We start from the raw sequence: 16853 nt of genomic DNA, 5'->3' as shown, positions 1-16853 counted from the left end.
GAAAAAATGATAACACGTTTTTACTTCTTAATTACAATCTTTTTTCTTACTTTCTTAATAATTACTTATTTTTCAATAAACGAGAAGATAAATGTACAATAAACATTATATATTCTCATTTCCTTTTGTTTTACCTTAACCAACATTACTTTGAAGTAAAATTTTATCTCACATTTTAATTACTTCTTTCTATATTTTAAACAAACATTTTTCAATGAGATAAGAAAATACTTATTGTAAACAACAAATATTTTCATCTACTTCTTTTTTCCAACCCATTTAACAGCAAAAGGACAATAATTAGAAGTAAAGTTATTTCAACCTAGATCATCAACACGACTGAATAATATCACATGGCATTACCAATGGACCCAAACATTCAAGTTATGTTATGCCATATACACGTAAGCCAACATATTATATTTTTTAAAATTTAAATCGAATTTGGGTAAGGCTTAGCCACATAGACATATTAAAAAACTAACTAACGGATGAGGCGTATTTATACCATTTTATAAGCTGGTAAACATTCTAGTTAAATTAGAAAACCCAGACACATTTCTTATTAAATGACTGTATTTTTTTATAACGACAATACAACCTGTAAATGAAATAATTTTAAAAAATTGTGTACAAGTTTATCTTATCCACTTTTCCTATCAGTATTAAAGACTGATCATGATTCAATGACCTTTTTTTATTTTTTCCTGAATATTTAAATATGATATATCAGTAGTACTCATGTGGGGTTATTGTTTGGGTATATGATACTGTATTTAAAATTTGCTTTTTGATTTAAAGTCTATCCTTTCATCATTTTTTGTCTTTCTTTTTTAAAGAGTAAACAAAGAGTAGTGTTGTTACAATTAATGACGGCTCAATAAAATTAGTAGCCTAAAACTAAATTTAAATAAAAGATTTGTTTTATGTAATTTTTGTTTATAACGTTATACTTTTATAAGATATAAAACTTATAAGTTCATAATAGCTATTAATAGTATTAAATATATATTGTGAATGCTAATTCAAGTTAACAAGATGATAGTCATGTATTTTTAATATGTTTCTTTCGATCTCGTCCTAAAAAATATTACTAATATGATATTTAAATAATTTAATTTAGATTTCCAAAATATTTTTATTGTTAAAAATAGACAATCTTCTTAGTATCTTTCTTAATAAAACTTTTGTAGTTTTTTTAACGAATTTAATATTATTTAATCCAAAATAACATAGGAAATCAAAATTTTTTGGCCCCAAAAGTTTTGGGGGTCTAAAGCAAAGAATAGCAAGTAAGAAACCGTCAGCAAAAGAATAGCAAGAGGAAGTTTGAGAATTGAGAGCATGGATTGGTTGCTTTGACTGGGTTTTATTTTTCAGTGTTGTACTCTACACAGACACTTCAAAGGTATTTTTATTTTTGTGTTCTTGAAAATGGCTTTTCATTTTATTTCCTGTCACTTATTCTTCTCTGTGTTTTTATTTTATTTTATTTTATGGAACGGTTTGAAGTCTTTCATGTTGTTTCAATGAATAAATGAGACAACTTTTGGTGTTTCAGTGTTCAGAGAATTGTTAAAATTTTGATTTTATTATATACTAGAAAGTTTTTTTATGTTCAAAATCTGGTTATGTCTCTGTTGCTTTAATTCTAGTTTTAGGTTAGTTTCTATATCAAACATAGAAATTAGTGCTGTCCAGTAGTTTGAATCTCCATAATTTTTAGTGTTTTGACTCTTTTGGTAAAACTGATGATTGCTTATTATTGCCATTACCATTTATGGCTAGGTTAATGTTTATATGAAGTACTGTCAGATAAAGTAGGCTGCTGTGTCTTCCTTTTTTATCTCATTTTAAAGATTTTTTATTTTTTATTTTTACTTCATTCTGCCCCTCCTTTATTCAAGAATCTAATGATTTTGATTTTTATCTCAAAACCAAATATAAATGTATGCTGATTCCATTCCAATTAGTAACCACTGTTCTTTGATATATATGCTGGAAATGCAGTTGTGTTTTATGGTATTGTAAGTATTTGGTTTTGTGTCTAAGTCAAACATTCATGTTGATTTCTTAGGTTGAAGATGAACATGGACTTTTCCGAGTCTACAAAAGTTGTATATAATCGAATTCAGAAACTAGAGCCAGAAAATGTGTCTAAGATAATTGGTTATCTCCTTTTACAAGATCATGGTGAACAGGATATGATTAGATTAGCGTTTAGTCCCGACAATTTGATCCATTCCTTGATTAATAAAGCTAAGAAAGATCTTGGATTATCATCCAAACCAGCCATTTCTGGTCCTCTTTCACCCCCCTTAGTCAATCGAGCATTATCTTCAGACATTCCCTTGAACTTTGTTCCATTCTCATCAGCTTCACCTCGTCCCTTTTCGACTCTTCAAGTTGGAAATCCATACTGGGAGCCTCAAGGTCATGCCGAAAATCATCCAATTCATACCTTGGATTTTCTACCTGTTGGTTGCTCGGATACTATGACCGATGAACGCCAACTCCCAAACCAACTTCAGTTCTTATCTTTAGATGATCAGTCAGACCATGTTAATTCAGAATTCTCCGGCGACCACTATTTCTCTGTATCTGCATTAGGCCCAAGATCGAGTCGAAGGTCTCCAAGCTTGCCCGAGTTTCCTGTTAAGGTCTGCCATTATTTTAACAAAGGCTTTTGTAAGCATGGAACCAACTGTCGGTACTTTCACGGCCATCCAAATCCGGAAAGCTTCTCCCAAGTCTTCAACTCAAACTTAAATGAAATGGGAAGTGATGAACATATCTTCAAGCCTGGATCTCTAGAGAAAATAGAGATGGAACTTACCGAGCTTCTCAAATCTAGACGGGGTCTTCCTGTTTCAATTGCTTCGTTGCCTATGTTGTACTATGAGAAGTATGGGAGGACACTTCAGGCTGAGGGTTATTTGACCGAAAGTCAAAGACATGGGAAAGCTGGATATAGCCTGACTAAGCTCCTCGCTCGATTAAGAAATAGCATTCGTGTCATCGACAGGTCCAACTTGTATAGTTCTCGCCTTTGGTGGATTATGTTCTTTGACATAGACTTTATTTGATATAAATGTTTGTATTTGAGACAGGCCCCATGGACAGCATGCCGTTATTTTAGCTGAGGATGTTCCAAAATATATGGAGTACAGTGGCGAAAGAAATGAACACGGAGCAATTGTAGCCGGTTCTCGCCAGATTTATCTGACCTTTCCGGCTGAGAGTACCTTCAGCGAGCAAGATGTTTCCAACTATTTCAAGTAAGTTACTCCAAGTGAATTGACATCTACGATTAGTAGCTGTTTTCCGTCTTCACAACTTATTAGAGCCTTCTCATGTTTATGCAGTCAATTTGGACCAGTACAAGATGTTAGGATTCCTTGTCAGCAGAAGAGAATGTTTGGGTTTGTAACTTTTGTTTTCCCAGAGACAGTTAAGCAGATCCTGGCAAAGGGGAATCCTCATTTAGTTTGTGGTGCACGTGTTTTGGTGAAACCTTACAGGGAAAAGTCCAAGCTTGTAGATAGGTATATTTCCTGGTTTCTTTTATTATGAAGGCTTCTAATAGTTTATTTGCATATTTGTTAATTATAGATCAAAGATCCTCATTTTCAATGTACCCTACTTAACATTGTGTGTGGAATGTTGGGATGCAATGATGTTGCGTTGCTAATGCCTTTTGTGTTTGTAGTTTAATGTATTGATATTAGCAGTGATGGCTCTTTGAATACTCTCATTGATATGTGAACCTGTATTTTCAGATCTGTGGTTGGTTAAATGGAATCTCATTTGTTTCCCTATCTAACAATATTATCTTCTATTGAAGATTACTTCTTCGGGGTAGGGGTAAGGTCTGCGTACACACTACCCTCCCCAGACCCCATTAGTGGGATTTTACTGGGTTGTTGTTGTTGTTGAAGATTATGATCATAATAATCTGTCAGACAACTGAGATACTTGAGGAGCATTGGCTTAATTCTTGTCCAATCTATTTTATTTGTTTATTTTAACTCACCTAGCATATTGTTCAGCAAACATCTTTCATACAAATCAAATTAATGTTTACACATTTCCCTCAACTGTTGATGTCGTGATTGAGTGATGCTTCAAAATATATTGTCTTGTGAAAACTTTTCATTGGATTGCGTATAACTTTTTGTATAGATTTGCATTTGATATGATCTTTATCTTATCTCTGCAGAAAATGCCTCGAGAAAGCTTATCAAGCTTCCTACTATAATTCCTCGTTCATTGACGCAGAATCCGAACTCCAATCTTGTAAGATGCACTTCAACTCAAACAATCAAAACCTACCTTATATTTTGTCATAGAAGTAATAATTTTTATCGTTTTTTTAGCACCTAGAGTCTGTGAAAATTCAAGACTAATGAAAAAACAACTCATGGAGGAACAAGAGCGTGCAATTGAGTTTGAGAGGCAGCATTTTCCAGAGTTGCAATTAGCTGCAAAAACTTTGCATCATCAAATGCGCCTTGGTTACTCAGTAGAGGATTTGAAGCTTAGAGAAGGTTCTTTAACATGTAATTCTGAAGCATATCCTCCCCTAAGATCCTCGACTATCCATCTTTACCTGACATTGTTCTTTTCTTTGCTTTTCGTGCTTCCTCCTGTATAGGCCGTAGCGAAAAACTGGAGTTCCCATCAGCCGAGAGTTTTAATTACCTGCTAGATGTATATAACAATGGTTCCACCAGCGAGGACAAAGCTAGGCACGTTAAAATGAGTCACTGTGACCAAGAAGGGTAAGACATTTTGATACTGTCGTTTTGAGTTTTATGCTCTTTGTATCATTTTCTTGAGCCGAGGGTCTATAGGAAGCAGCCTCTCTACCTTCCCAAGGAAGGGGTAAGGTCTGCGTACAGCCATACACACTACTCTCCCCAGACCCCACTTGTGGAATTTCACTAGGTTGTTGTTGTCGTATGCTCTTTGTGACCAGGAGGTCACTAGTTCGAGCTGTGGATATAGCCTCTTGCAGAATTGCAGGGTAAGGCTGCGTACAATAGACCCTTGTGGTCCAGCCTTCCCCGTATTCCACGCATAGCGGGAGCTTAGTGCATCGGGCTGCGCTTTATTGTTGTCGTATGCGCTTTGTATCATTTTGAGTTTGTTGTCGATATTTGTTCTTATTTAATCAGTTCTTCGGGATGTTGCAGTGGTCAAGGATTGAATCTTCCAGATAGCCCGTTTGCATCTCCAATAAGGAATGGCATTTCAACTGTCATTTAGGTTCAGAAACACAGAAGGATTATAGAGTTTAAAGAGGACTGAGTTTTGGAAAGCAGTTCGTTGGTTCGACACATAAAAGTACTTTTCTTCCTAAATATTTCCATAAAACAGTTACTATTAAATAGTTGCTCAACTGCCTGCAAATACACCTGATCCTACAGAAAGCGCGAGAAGTTATTCGTTTTCATTTTTTAGGTGAACATCATAAGAGAATTACATAGAAAAAGAATCGCGACATGTAACAAGTTTCATAGGTTTTCAGCTTTGATAAGAAGTTAATGATAGGGAGCAAGTTTGATGCTTGCTTTGCAGGTTTTAGAAGTTAAAATGTAATTATGGTTTTTTTTCTAAGTGTGATGGAGAAGAAAATAGGCTCAGATTCAGAGTTTGGTGTCCATTGTAGAGCTCTCTGCTACTTGACAGAAATGCTAAATGTTGCTAACAATAAAGTTATACATAGTTTTCATTTCTAGTCTCTGTTTACTTTCTGAACACAAATTTGTCATTTATATTTTGGCGTAACCGGTAAAGTTGACTCCATGTGACCAGAAGGTCATGAGTTTGAGCCGTGGAAATAACCTCTTGTAGAAATGTAGGGTAAGACTGCGTACAATAGACCCCTGTAGTCAAGCCCTTCCCCAGACCCCGCACATAGCGGGAGCTTAGTACATCGGTGATATCCGAATCAGCTTGCATGCATAGGTGGTATTCGAATCAGCTTGCGTGCACCTCGGGTAATCCTCTTTGTTTGCTAAAAATGTAAATATAAAGTAGTTGAATATGGATCATATATGTGGTCCTCTACTGCTTGTTCTCTTAGTTGTACAAAAGGGTCCCCAATAGTAAAGAAAATGTATATTAGACCCTTGATATGCGGAACTGATGCAAGTTGTATTTTTTTAAAATTATATTTAATGCCAAAACTAAGTAAATTGACCATCTTAGAAAGTTATTATTTTGTCGCTTTCATCCACGTTGATCTACTTTATTATTTATTGCTTTCACCATTATACAACTGAAAAATATTGTTTTTTTTTTTTTTTGCAATTTGTGAGATTGACTTTGATAAAGTAGTGGTGCTGAAGTGCGACAATTATTTAGATTTGTGGACATTATGTGAATTTTAATTTTAGATTTGTAGGACCGACGTATCTACTATCTGTTTTTTAATCTTTTATACGACACAGATGTTACATGTCTATGGCCATAAATGTTTTTGTTCATACATTTCTTAGCCACAAACACACTTCATACTTCAAAAGTAGTTTGATTCTCTTCGCATCCACTAGTTTTATTGATTTATATTTTTTTAAAATCAAAACTAAGCTCCATTTGGTAGTTTGTGAGATATTTCTTCACTAAAATAGAATAGTTTGGAAATTCATAGAATTATCTATAAAATAATGTAGCAGGAAATTAATTTAGGACAAAAGATAATAAACAACTTTTGCCAATTTGGGATTAAAAATTAGGATCTTTTCATACATATGCTAAATTATAAAGTTATTTACCTGAAATGTGTAAAGTTTGCTATTTATCAAAGTAGACTGACTATATATATAAATATATTTTTTTCACTCTGTTCATCTGTTCTTTCCAACCTTTTAAAGATATAAATTTTTTCTTAACACAACTTTTTTTTAAACCTCACCATGGCCGTAGTTAAATATATTTGCCCACTTTAACACCTTTCTGATAATATTTTGGGCTTATTTTAACTGGTCTCTCCTAGAAATTTATAGGTTAATCCATCAGAGTTATTAAGAAGTTGGAAAGATAACCATATACTTAGAGTGATTTTTTTAGTTATTTACAAACTAGCAACTAAGAAATTAAAGATATAAGACATAATATAAAAGCTTTAAATAAATCGGGGTAATAAACAGAAATATAATTTATAAAAACAGTAACTTACATGTTTACAGGAGAGGGATTTCCCTTTCGGTAAACTCGAAAGAGTTTACTGGACTTAAAAACTTGCACACTAAAGCATAAATCTTTATTTATTTTACATGTTTGAGATAGAAAATACTAAAGCATATATAGTGAAATATTTTAAAAAGAGAGGTGTGGAGGATGGTTTTTCTGGTGTAGGTGAAGGGAATGGTGAAGAGAGTATGTTTTTCTTCAGATGGTTGTTGTAGTTGTGTTTTCTGTCTTCATAGAACACTCAATTTATAGGTGTTGAGGACTTCACTTCCGGACTTCATTTTGTTTGAAGAATCTTTCCTTTTTCTTGTTCACGTGAAATTTTCAGAGTCTGTCTTGCATTATTGTCCTTGATTTATTGTAGAAGATGGATCTTTATTGCATTATTGTACCTTTGCAAGAGTCTTTCTTTTGATTCCTCACTATCTTTGTCTTTTTCTTTGTTTTATTCTTGCTATTATGATGATGATATACTTCTACGTGTCAAGATTATATAAAGCTATTGAATCAAAACTCATTCTTGAATCATCATTTGGGTCTTGAGCATCTTGATAATTTATTCCTAAGTCATCATTTGAGTCTTGAGAATCTTGATAATTTATTCCTAAGTCATCATTTGGGTCTTGAGTATCTTGATAATTTAGATTATTATCTTCTCCCGATGTAACGACCCGACCAGTCATTTTGAGTATTATAACCCCGTTCCCCCATTTACTGCTCAATTTATGCCTTACAATTGATTTATGACCTATCGGGTTAGTTGGTTCGGGTCCGGAAGGAATTCAGAGTGACATGAGACACTTCGTCTCATAGTTTAAAATTTTAAGTTAGAAAAGTTGATCGGATGTGGATTTATGTGTAAACGACCTCGAATTTGAATTTTGATGATTCCAATAACTCTGTATGGTGATTTTGGACTTTAGGAGCGTGTTCGAAAAATTATTTGGAGGTACGTAGTGGAATTTGGCTTGAAATGCCGAAAGTTAAATTTTTTGGGAAGTTTGACTGGGGGGTTGACTTTTTGATATCGGGGTCGAAATCCGATTCTGGAAATTTTAATAGGTCTGTTATGTCATTTATGACTTGTGTGCAAACTTTGAGGTCAATATGACGTGATTTGATAGGTTTCGGCGTTGTTTGTAGAAATGAAAAGTTTCAAAGTTCATTAGGCTTGAATCTATGTGTGATTCGTGTTTTTAGTATTGTTGGATGTGATTTGAAGACTCGACTAAGTTCGTATGATGTTTTAGGACTTGTTGGTATATTTGGTTGAGGTCTTGAGGGCATCGGGTGGGTTTCAGATGGTTAACGGATCAAAAAGTGGACTAAAATACTTGTTGCAATTTCCTTCTGCTGCAAATTCCTTCTCCCAGAATCGAGCCCAGAATCTCCCAAAATTGAGCCCTGAAGAGGGCCATGATCGAGCCCAGGATCGAAGCCACGATCGAAGGCAGGGTCGAGGGCCAGGATCGAAGTCACGATCGAAGCCAGGATCGAAGGCCAGGGTCGAGAGCCAGGATCGAGGATCAGAATCGAGGAACACGATCGAAGGCCCAGGATTGAGGCAGGATCGAGGGCGGTCTGGGCAGAATTATAAAGCAGGGGACTTCGTCCCATTCGCCATTTTTGACAAATTGGAGCTTGAGGAGAGGCGATTTTTGATAAATTTTCAAGGAAAACTTGAGGTAAGTCCCTTGTGATCATTTCTATTCCATAATATTGGATTATCATCGAATAATCCGACTAGATTACATGATTTTGAGGTGTAAATCGGAGATTTGAACTTAGAAATTTGAAAATAAGATTTGTAGATTTGAAGGTCGAGTTGAGGTCGGATTTTGATAAAATTGGTATGGGTAGACTCGTAGTTGAATAGACTTTTAGATTTTGTAACTTTTGTCGGGTTCCGAGACGTGATCCCCACAGGCGATTTTTGAGCTAAATTTCGGATTTTTATGAAAAATTAGTATTTTCTTATGAAATTAATTCCAATAAATTTTATTGACTGAAACGAATTATTTGTGACTAGATTCGAGGCATTCGGAGTCCGATTTGCGAGGCAAAGGCATAACAGAGTAAAGGATTTCACGTTTTGAGGCAAGTAACAGTTATAAACTGGTCCTTAAGGTATGAAACCCCAGATTTTTGTGTCATGTGATTATTTTGGAGGTGACGCACATACTAGGTGACGAGCGTGTGGGCGTGCACCGAAGGGATTGTGACTTGGTCCGTCCCGTGAAACTGTAAAGTTGAATAACTTGTTGTTAGCTATAAACTCTCTTTGTGTTGAAGAAATTTGACTGTTAATCATGTTAAAAATTATGCTTAGGATATGTGATAGTACTGTTGGGACCCATACAGGTCGCGTACTTATTGAATTATTTGCTAATTGCTGTCTTGTACTCAGTCAAGATTTTACTTGTGCATCATACCTCACTCTTTCTCTTGATATTTGTTGATTTACTATGTTATCTTTGTTTGGGATGATCTTTGTGATTTTCGAGAGCCCGAGAGACTAGAGAGGTTGAGGACTGGGTAAGGCCGAGGGCCTATCGGTGAGGTAAGGATATATGGCACGTGAGTTGTCCGTGCAGGATATTATAACACATGAGTTGTCCGTGCAGCACGCGAATTGTTCGTGCGAATTAAGGCGCTCTGGCCGTAGGAGCCCTCCGGAGTCTGCACACCCCTAGCGAGTGCGGGTACCCATTGAGTGTGAGTGCTGGGGGATAAAAGCCGAGTGGTTGAGCTGTTGTGACGAGTTGAGTGACTGTTGCCTGAGAGGTTGTACTTGCTTTTCATTTGTTGTTGTATTTAGTTGCTATCTGTCATTGTTGTGAAATTCTCTGAAAGATTCTATATCCGTATTACATGAAAATTGATTTGACTTAAACTGCTGGATTTGAAAGCATGTTTATTCTTTGCTGGATTTACTATAAGTGAACTATAACTGTGTAGCTCGTCACTATCTTCAGTTCCTTAGTTATTATTATTACTTGCTGAGTTGGTTGTACTCATACTACACCCTGCACTTCGTGTGCAGATGCAGGTGCTTCTGGACATAGCGGGTGTTGATTCTCTCATACAGTTGATCTTCCGGAGATTCAGAGGTAGTTTTCGTATTTTGCAGACCTTGTCTCTCCTTCCCTATCTCCTTGTTTACCGTATTTTGGTCTTAGACTATTATAGACCGTATTTTTCCAGGCTCGTATTCATATTAGATGCTCATGTACTTGGTGACACCAGGTTTTGGGGAGTGTTCGTATCAGTATTTGTGGGATTTTGTATTGTATTTAATTATTTAAAATTTTAAACTTAAAAGAAATTGTGGTTTATCGATATTATTGGCTTGCCTAGTAACGAGATAGGTGCCATCACGACAGGTTAGGATTTTGGGTCGTGACAAGTTGGTATCAGAGCCTAGGTTACATAGGTCTCAGGAGTCATGAGCAGGTTTAGTAGAGTCTTGCGGATCGGTACAGAGACGTCTGTACTTATCTTCGAGAGGCTGCAAAACCCTTAGGAAAATTTCACTTTCTTGTGTTTTGTCGTGCGAATTTGTTGATTCTCGAAACTAAATTTCTGTTATTCTCTTCTCTCACAGATGGTGAGGAAATGTACTACCGGATCGGACGGCCAGCCACCAGTGCCACCAGTTAGGGTCGCGAGAGGCCGAGGCCGAGGTAGAGGTCGAGGTGTAGCTCGTACCACAGTTAGACCCACATCTGTAGTACCACCAGTTGCTCCAGCTCAGGAGCAGATTCTAGATATAGCTGAGCCGACAGGACCAGCTCAGGCACTAGCTGTGCCCATTGAGATTCCAGGCCTTCAGGATACTTTGGCCCATATATTGACAGTTTGCATTGGTCTTGCTCAAGTGGTTTCGGCTCAGGCCGCACTTGCCACTTCTCAGGCAGGGGGAGGTACTTATACCCCGGTTGCCCGTACTCCAGACCAGGTAGTGCAAGGAGTTCATATACCAGGGGCACTACCAGCCCAATCGGTTGCAGCTGCTCAGTCCCCGGTAGTTCCTGTTATAGAAGACGATGAGCAGAGGAGACTTGAGAGATTTAAGAGGCTTAGACCTCCACCATTTAGCGGTGCTGAGTTAGAGGATGCTCAGGGTTTCCTGGATAAGTGTCAACAGATGCATCGGACAACGGGTATTCTAGAGACCAGTGGAGTCTCGTTCACTACTTTTCAGTTTTCTAGGGCTTCCTTCAGATGGTGGGAGGCTTACAAGAGGTGTAGGCCGATCGGTGCAGCACCCCTTACCTGGCAGCAATTCTCCGGTTTATTCCTGGAAGTTCGTGCCTTAGTCCCGCAGAGAGGAGCTGTGCAGACAGTTCGAGCAACTTCGTCAGGGTGATATGTCCGTGACACAGTATGAGATGAGATTTTCAGAATTGGCCCGTCATGCTATTTGGTTGATTCCCACAAACAGGGAAAGGATCAGGAGGTTCATAGATGGCCTCACTTTTCAGCTGCGATTACTCATGACTAGAGAGAGAGAGTGTCTGGCGCTACTTTCGACGAGGTGGTTGACATTGCTCGTCAGATTGAGATGGTTCGCAGTCAGGAACGGGTTGAAAGGGAGGCTAAGAGGCCTCGTGGTTCAGGTGATTTCAACGGTGTTCCTTCAGGGGTTAGTTTTACCGCGGTAGGGGTCGTTCTTACAAACACGCTCAGACGGGCCGTCCAGCTCATCGTGGTGCATCAGCCAGCCACGGTTCTTACAGTGCTCACTCAGGCCAATCTTCATTCAGTGTACTACCAGCGCAGAGTTCTCATCATGCCTCGTCCGCTCAGGCTTCTATATGTAATTCTTTGGGTTATCAGGAGCAACAGTTTCGTCAGAGGAGGGGTTGTTTCGAGGGCAGAGAATTGGGTCATTTCAAGAGAGATTGTCCTAGGTTGTTGAGTGAGGCTCCACAACAGAGTTCTCGACCAACGGCATCAGTACCAGCAGTTACACTACCCGCCCATCCAGCTCGGGGTGGGGCTCAGGAAGCTAGGGGTCGCCGAAGAGGGGGAGGCCGGTCAGGTGGCGGTCAAGCCCAATTCTATGCTTTTCCTGCCAGGCTAGATGTTGTTGCTTCAGATGCAGTGATCACATGTATTGTCTCAGTATGCCACATGGAGGCTTCTAGATTATTTGACCCTGGATCCACTTATTCATATATATCATCGTATTTTGTTCATTATCTGGACATGCCTTGTGAGTCCTTAGTTTCACCTGTTTGTGTGTCTAGACCGGTGGGCGATATTATTACTGTGGACCGTGTGTATCGGTCGTGTATGGTAACTATTGGGGAACTGGAGACTAGAGTTGATCTCTTATTACTCGGTATGGTTGATTTCGATGTAATCCTAGGTATGGATTAGCTGTCTCCATGTCATTCTATTCTGAACTGTCACGCAAAAACCGCGACGTTGCCAATGCCGGGGTTGCCAAAGGTTGAATGGAGAAGATCTCTAGATTTTGTTCCTAGCAGGGTAATTTCTTATTTGAAGGCCCAACGTATGGTTGGAAAGAGATGTTTGTCATATTTGGCCTTTGTGAGAGATATTGATGCTGATACTCTTATTATTGATTCAATATCGGTCGTGCAAGATTTTCCGGATGTATTTCCTGCAGACCTGCCGGGTATGCCACCCGACAGGGATGTTGATTTCGGTATTGACTTGGTGCAGGGCACTCAGCCCATTTCTATTCCTTCATATCGTATGGCACCAGCTGAGTTAAAAGAATTGAAAGAGCAATTTCAGGAACTCCTTGAAAAGGGGTTTATTAGGCCTAGTGTGTCACCTTAGGGTGCACCGGTTCTGTTTATGAAGAAGAAAGATGGTACTATGCAGATGTGCATTAATTATAGGCAGTTGAACAAAGTTACAATCAAGAATAAATATCCTTCGCAGCGTATTGATTACTTATTTGACCAGCTTCAGGGAGCAAGGGTATTCTCCAAAATTGATTTGAGATCGGGGTATCACCAGTTGAAAATTTGGGATTCAGATATTCTAAAGACGGCATTCAGAACTTGTTATGGCCACTACGAATTTCTTGTGATGTCTTTCGGGCTAACCAATGCCCCAACATCATTTATGCATGTGATGAATAAGGTATTCCAGCCATATCTTAATTTTTTTATCGTAGTATTTATTGATGATATTCTGGTGTACTCACGTAGCCAAAAGGAGCATGCACAACACTTGGGTATTGTATTACAGAGGCTGAGAGAGGAGAGACTTTATGCCAAATTCTCTTAGTTGAGTTCTGGCTTAGTTCGATGGCATTCTTGGGACATATAGTGTCCAATGAAGGAATTAAGGTAGATCCGAAGAAAATAGGGGCAGTTCAGAATTGACCCATGTCATCTTCAGTTACTGAGATTCAGAGTTTTCTCGGCTTGGCCGGTTATTATCGTCGCTTCGTGGAGGGTTTCTCGTCTATTGCATCGCCTATGACTAAATTGACCTAGAAAGGTGCTCTGTTAAGGTGGTCGGATGAATGTGAAGAGAGCTTTCAGAAGCTCAAAACAGCTTTGACTACAGCCCCACTATTGGTGTTTCCTATAGGTTTAGAGTCTTATACTGTGTATTGTGATGCGTCGCGTATTGGTCTCGGCGCAGTGCTGATGCAAGACGGTAGGGTGATTGCCTATGCGTCTAGACAGTTAAAGGTGCATGAGATGAATTATCCAGTCCATGATCTTGAGTTAGCAGCTATTATTCACGCTTTGAAAATTTGGCGACATTACTTGTACGATGTCCAGTGTGAGGTATATACCGATCATCGGAGTCTATAATATTTATTTAAACAGAAGGATCTTAATTTGCGACAACGAATGTGGTTAGAGTTGCTTAAGGATTATGATATCACCATTCTCTATCATCCCGGAAAGGCCAATTAGTGGCCGATGCCTTAAGTCGTAAGGCGGAGAGTCTGGGCAGCTTAGCATACTTACCGGTAACAGAGAGGCCTTTAACATTGGATGTTCAGGCCTTAGCCAACCAGTTTGTTAGATTGGATGTTTCAGAGCCGAATCGAGTTTTGGCTTGTGTGGTTTCTCTGTCTTCTTTATATGATTGCGTCAGAGAGCGCCAGTATGATGATCTACATCTGCTTGTCCTTAAGGACACAGTTTAGCAAGGTAATGCCAAGGAAGTCACTATTGGAGATGACGGTGTATTATAGGTGGTTTGCGTGAGTTGATTCTCCAAGAAGCTCATAGTTCGCGGTACTCCATTCATCCAGGTGCCGCGAAGATGTATCAAGATTTGAGGCAACACTATTGGTGGAGGCGAATGAAGAAAGATATAGTTAGATTTGTAGCTCGGTGTTTAAATTGTCGACAGGTAAAGTACGAGCATCAGAGACCGGGCGGATTACTATAGAGACTTGAAATTCCGGAGTGGAAGAGGTAGCTTATTACCATGGACTTCGTAGTTAGGCTCCCACGGACTTTGAGAAAGTTTGATGCTGTTTGGGTGATAGTAGATCGGTTGACCAAATCTGCGCATTTTATTCCAGTTGGTACTAATTATTCTTCAGCGCGGTTGGCTGGGATTTATATTCGCGAGATTGTTCGCCTACATGGTGTGCTAGTGTCCATCATTTCAGATCGGGGCACGCAGTTTACATCACATTTTTGGAGAGCAGTGCAGCGAGAATTGGGCACACAGGTTCAGTTGAGTACAATATTTCACCCTCAGACGGACGGACAGTCCGAGTGCACTATTCAGATATTAGAGGATATGCTACACACTTGTGTCATTGATTTTAGGGGTTCTTGAGATCAATTTCTGCCACTCGTGGAGTTTTCTTACAATAATAGCTACCAGTCAAGCATTCAGATGGCTCCGTATGAAGCTTTATATGGGAGACGGTGTCGGTCTTCGGTGGGTTGGTTTGAGCCGGGTGAGGTTAGAATATTGGGGACTGACTTGGTTCAGGATGCTTTAGAGAAGGTCAAAGTGATTGAGGAACGGTTTCGCAGGGCGCAGTCTAGATAGAAGAGTTATGCCGACAGGAAGGTCCGTGATGTTACTTACATGGTTGGGGAGAAGGTTCTGCTCAAGATTTTACCCATTAAGGGTGTGTTGAGGTTCGGAAAGAAGGGCAAGTTGAGCCCTCGGTATATTAGGCCTTTTGAGATACTTAAGAAAATTGGAGAGGTGGCTTATGAACTTGCCTTGCCACCTAGTATATCAGGTGTTCATCTAGTGTTCCATGTATCCATGCTTCGAAAGTATGTCGGGTATCCGTCTCACATTCTGGATTTTAGTACAGTACAGTTGGACGGTAATCTGACTTATGATGTGGAGCCGGTGGCTATTTTACACCGGCAGATTCAAAAGCTGAGGTCAAAGAACATAACATCAGTGAAGGTACAGTGGAGAGGCCAGCCAGTCGGAGAAGCTACTTGGGAGATTGAGCAGGAGATGCGGAACAAATATCCACACCTATTTGAGACTCCAAGTATTATTCTAAACCCGTTCGAGGGCGAACATTTGTTTAAGAGGGGGATAATGTAACGACCCGGCCGATCGTTTTGAGTATTATAACCCCGTTCCCCCATTTACTGCTCAATTTAAGCCTTACAATTGATTTATGACTTATCGGGTTAGTTGGTTCGGATCCGGAAGGAATTCAGAGTGAAATGAGACACTTAGTCTCATAATTTAAAATTTAAGTTAGAAAAGTTAACCGAATATGGATTTATGTGTAAACGACCTCGGATTTGAATTTTGATGATTCCAATAGCTCCGTATGGTGATTTTGGACTTAGGAGCGTGTTCGGAAAATTATTTGGAGGTCCGTAGTAGAATTTGACTTGAAATGTCAAAAGTTGAATTTTTGGGGAAGTTTGACCGGGGGGGTTGACTTTTTGATATCGAGGTCGAAATCCGATTATGAAAATTTTAATAGGTGTGTTATGTCATTTATAACTTGTGTGCAAAATGTGAGGTCAATTGGACGTGATTTGATATGTTTCGGCGTTGTTTGTAGAAATGGAAAGTTTCAAAGGTCATTAAGCTTGAATCTATGTGTGATTCGTGTTTTTAGTGTTGTTGGATGTAATTTGAAGACTCGACTAAGTTCGTATGATATTTTAGGACTTGTTGGTATATTTGGTTGAGGTCCCGAGGGCCTCGGGTGGGTTTCAGATGGTTAACGAATCAAAAAGTGGACTAAAATAGTTGCTGCAATTTCTTTCTGCTGCAAATTCCTTCTTCCAGAATCGAGCCCAGAATCTCTTAGAATCGAGCCCAAAATCTCCCAGAATAGAGCCCTGAATCGTGCCCAGAAGAGGGCCATGATCGAGCCCGGGACCAAAGCCACGATCGAAGGCAGGGTCGAGGGTCATGATCGAGGGCCAGGATCGAAGGCCAGAGTCAAGGGCCATGATCGAGGGCCAAGATCGAGGGTCAGAATCGAGGAACACGATCGAAGGACCAGGATCGAGGAACATGATCGAAGGCCTAGGATCGAGGCAGGATCGAGGGCTGTCTGGGCAGAATTATAAAGCAGGGAACTTCGTCCCATTCGCCAGTTTTGACAAATTGGAGCTTGATGAGAGGCAATTTTTGATAGATTTTCAAGGAAAATTTGAGGTAAGTCCCATGTGATCATTTCTACTCTATAATATTGA

The 16853-nt window shown here is 39.1% G+C and overlaps 1 protein-coding gene across 4 annotated transcripts; it reads left to right on the top strand.

Annotated features, from left to right (window-relative positions):
- The first annotated feature begins 842 nt into the window (after window positions 1–842).
- On the top strand, window positions 843–5738 carry LOC107789997 (zinc finger CCCH domain-containing protein 18). 4 transcript variants are annotated; one of them, XM_016611884.2, is made up of 8 exons: window positions 843–1408; window positions 2078–3025; window positions 3111–3278; window positions 3366–3545; window positions 4220–4296; window positions 4377–4547; window positions 4655–4781; window positions 5196–5738. In XM_016611884.2, exons 2-8 carry the CDS (start codon window positions 2085–2087, stop codon window positions 5266–5268), a joined length of 1737 nt encoding a protein of 578 aa, XP_016467370.1. In that variant the 5' UTR covers window positions 843–1408; window positions 2078–2084; the 3' UTR covers window positions 5269–5738. The 4 variants fall into 4 exon arrangements, with proteins under 4 accessions (XP_016467370.1, XP_016467368.1, XP_016467369.1 ...); XM_016611882.2 differs by having other exon boundaries at window positions 4377–4559; XM_016611883.2 differs by having other exon boundaries at window positions 1243–1408; window positions 2078–3034.
- The last annotated feature ends 11115 nt before the right edge of the window (window positions 5739–16853 follow it).

The sequence above is a fragment of the Nicotiana tabacum genome, chromosome 2 (genome assembly GCF_000715075.1).
Source record: "Nicotiana tabacum cultivar K326 chromosome 2, ASM71507v2, whole genome shotgun sequence".
Classification (NCBI taxonomy): domain Eukaryota; kingdom Viridiplantae; phylum Streptophyta; class Magnoliopsida; order Solanales; family Solanaceae; genus Nicotiana; species Nicotiana tabacum.
This window is presented reverse-complemented; position numbering and strand designations above follow the sequence as displayed.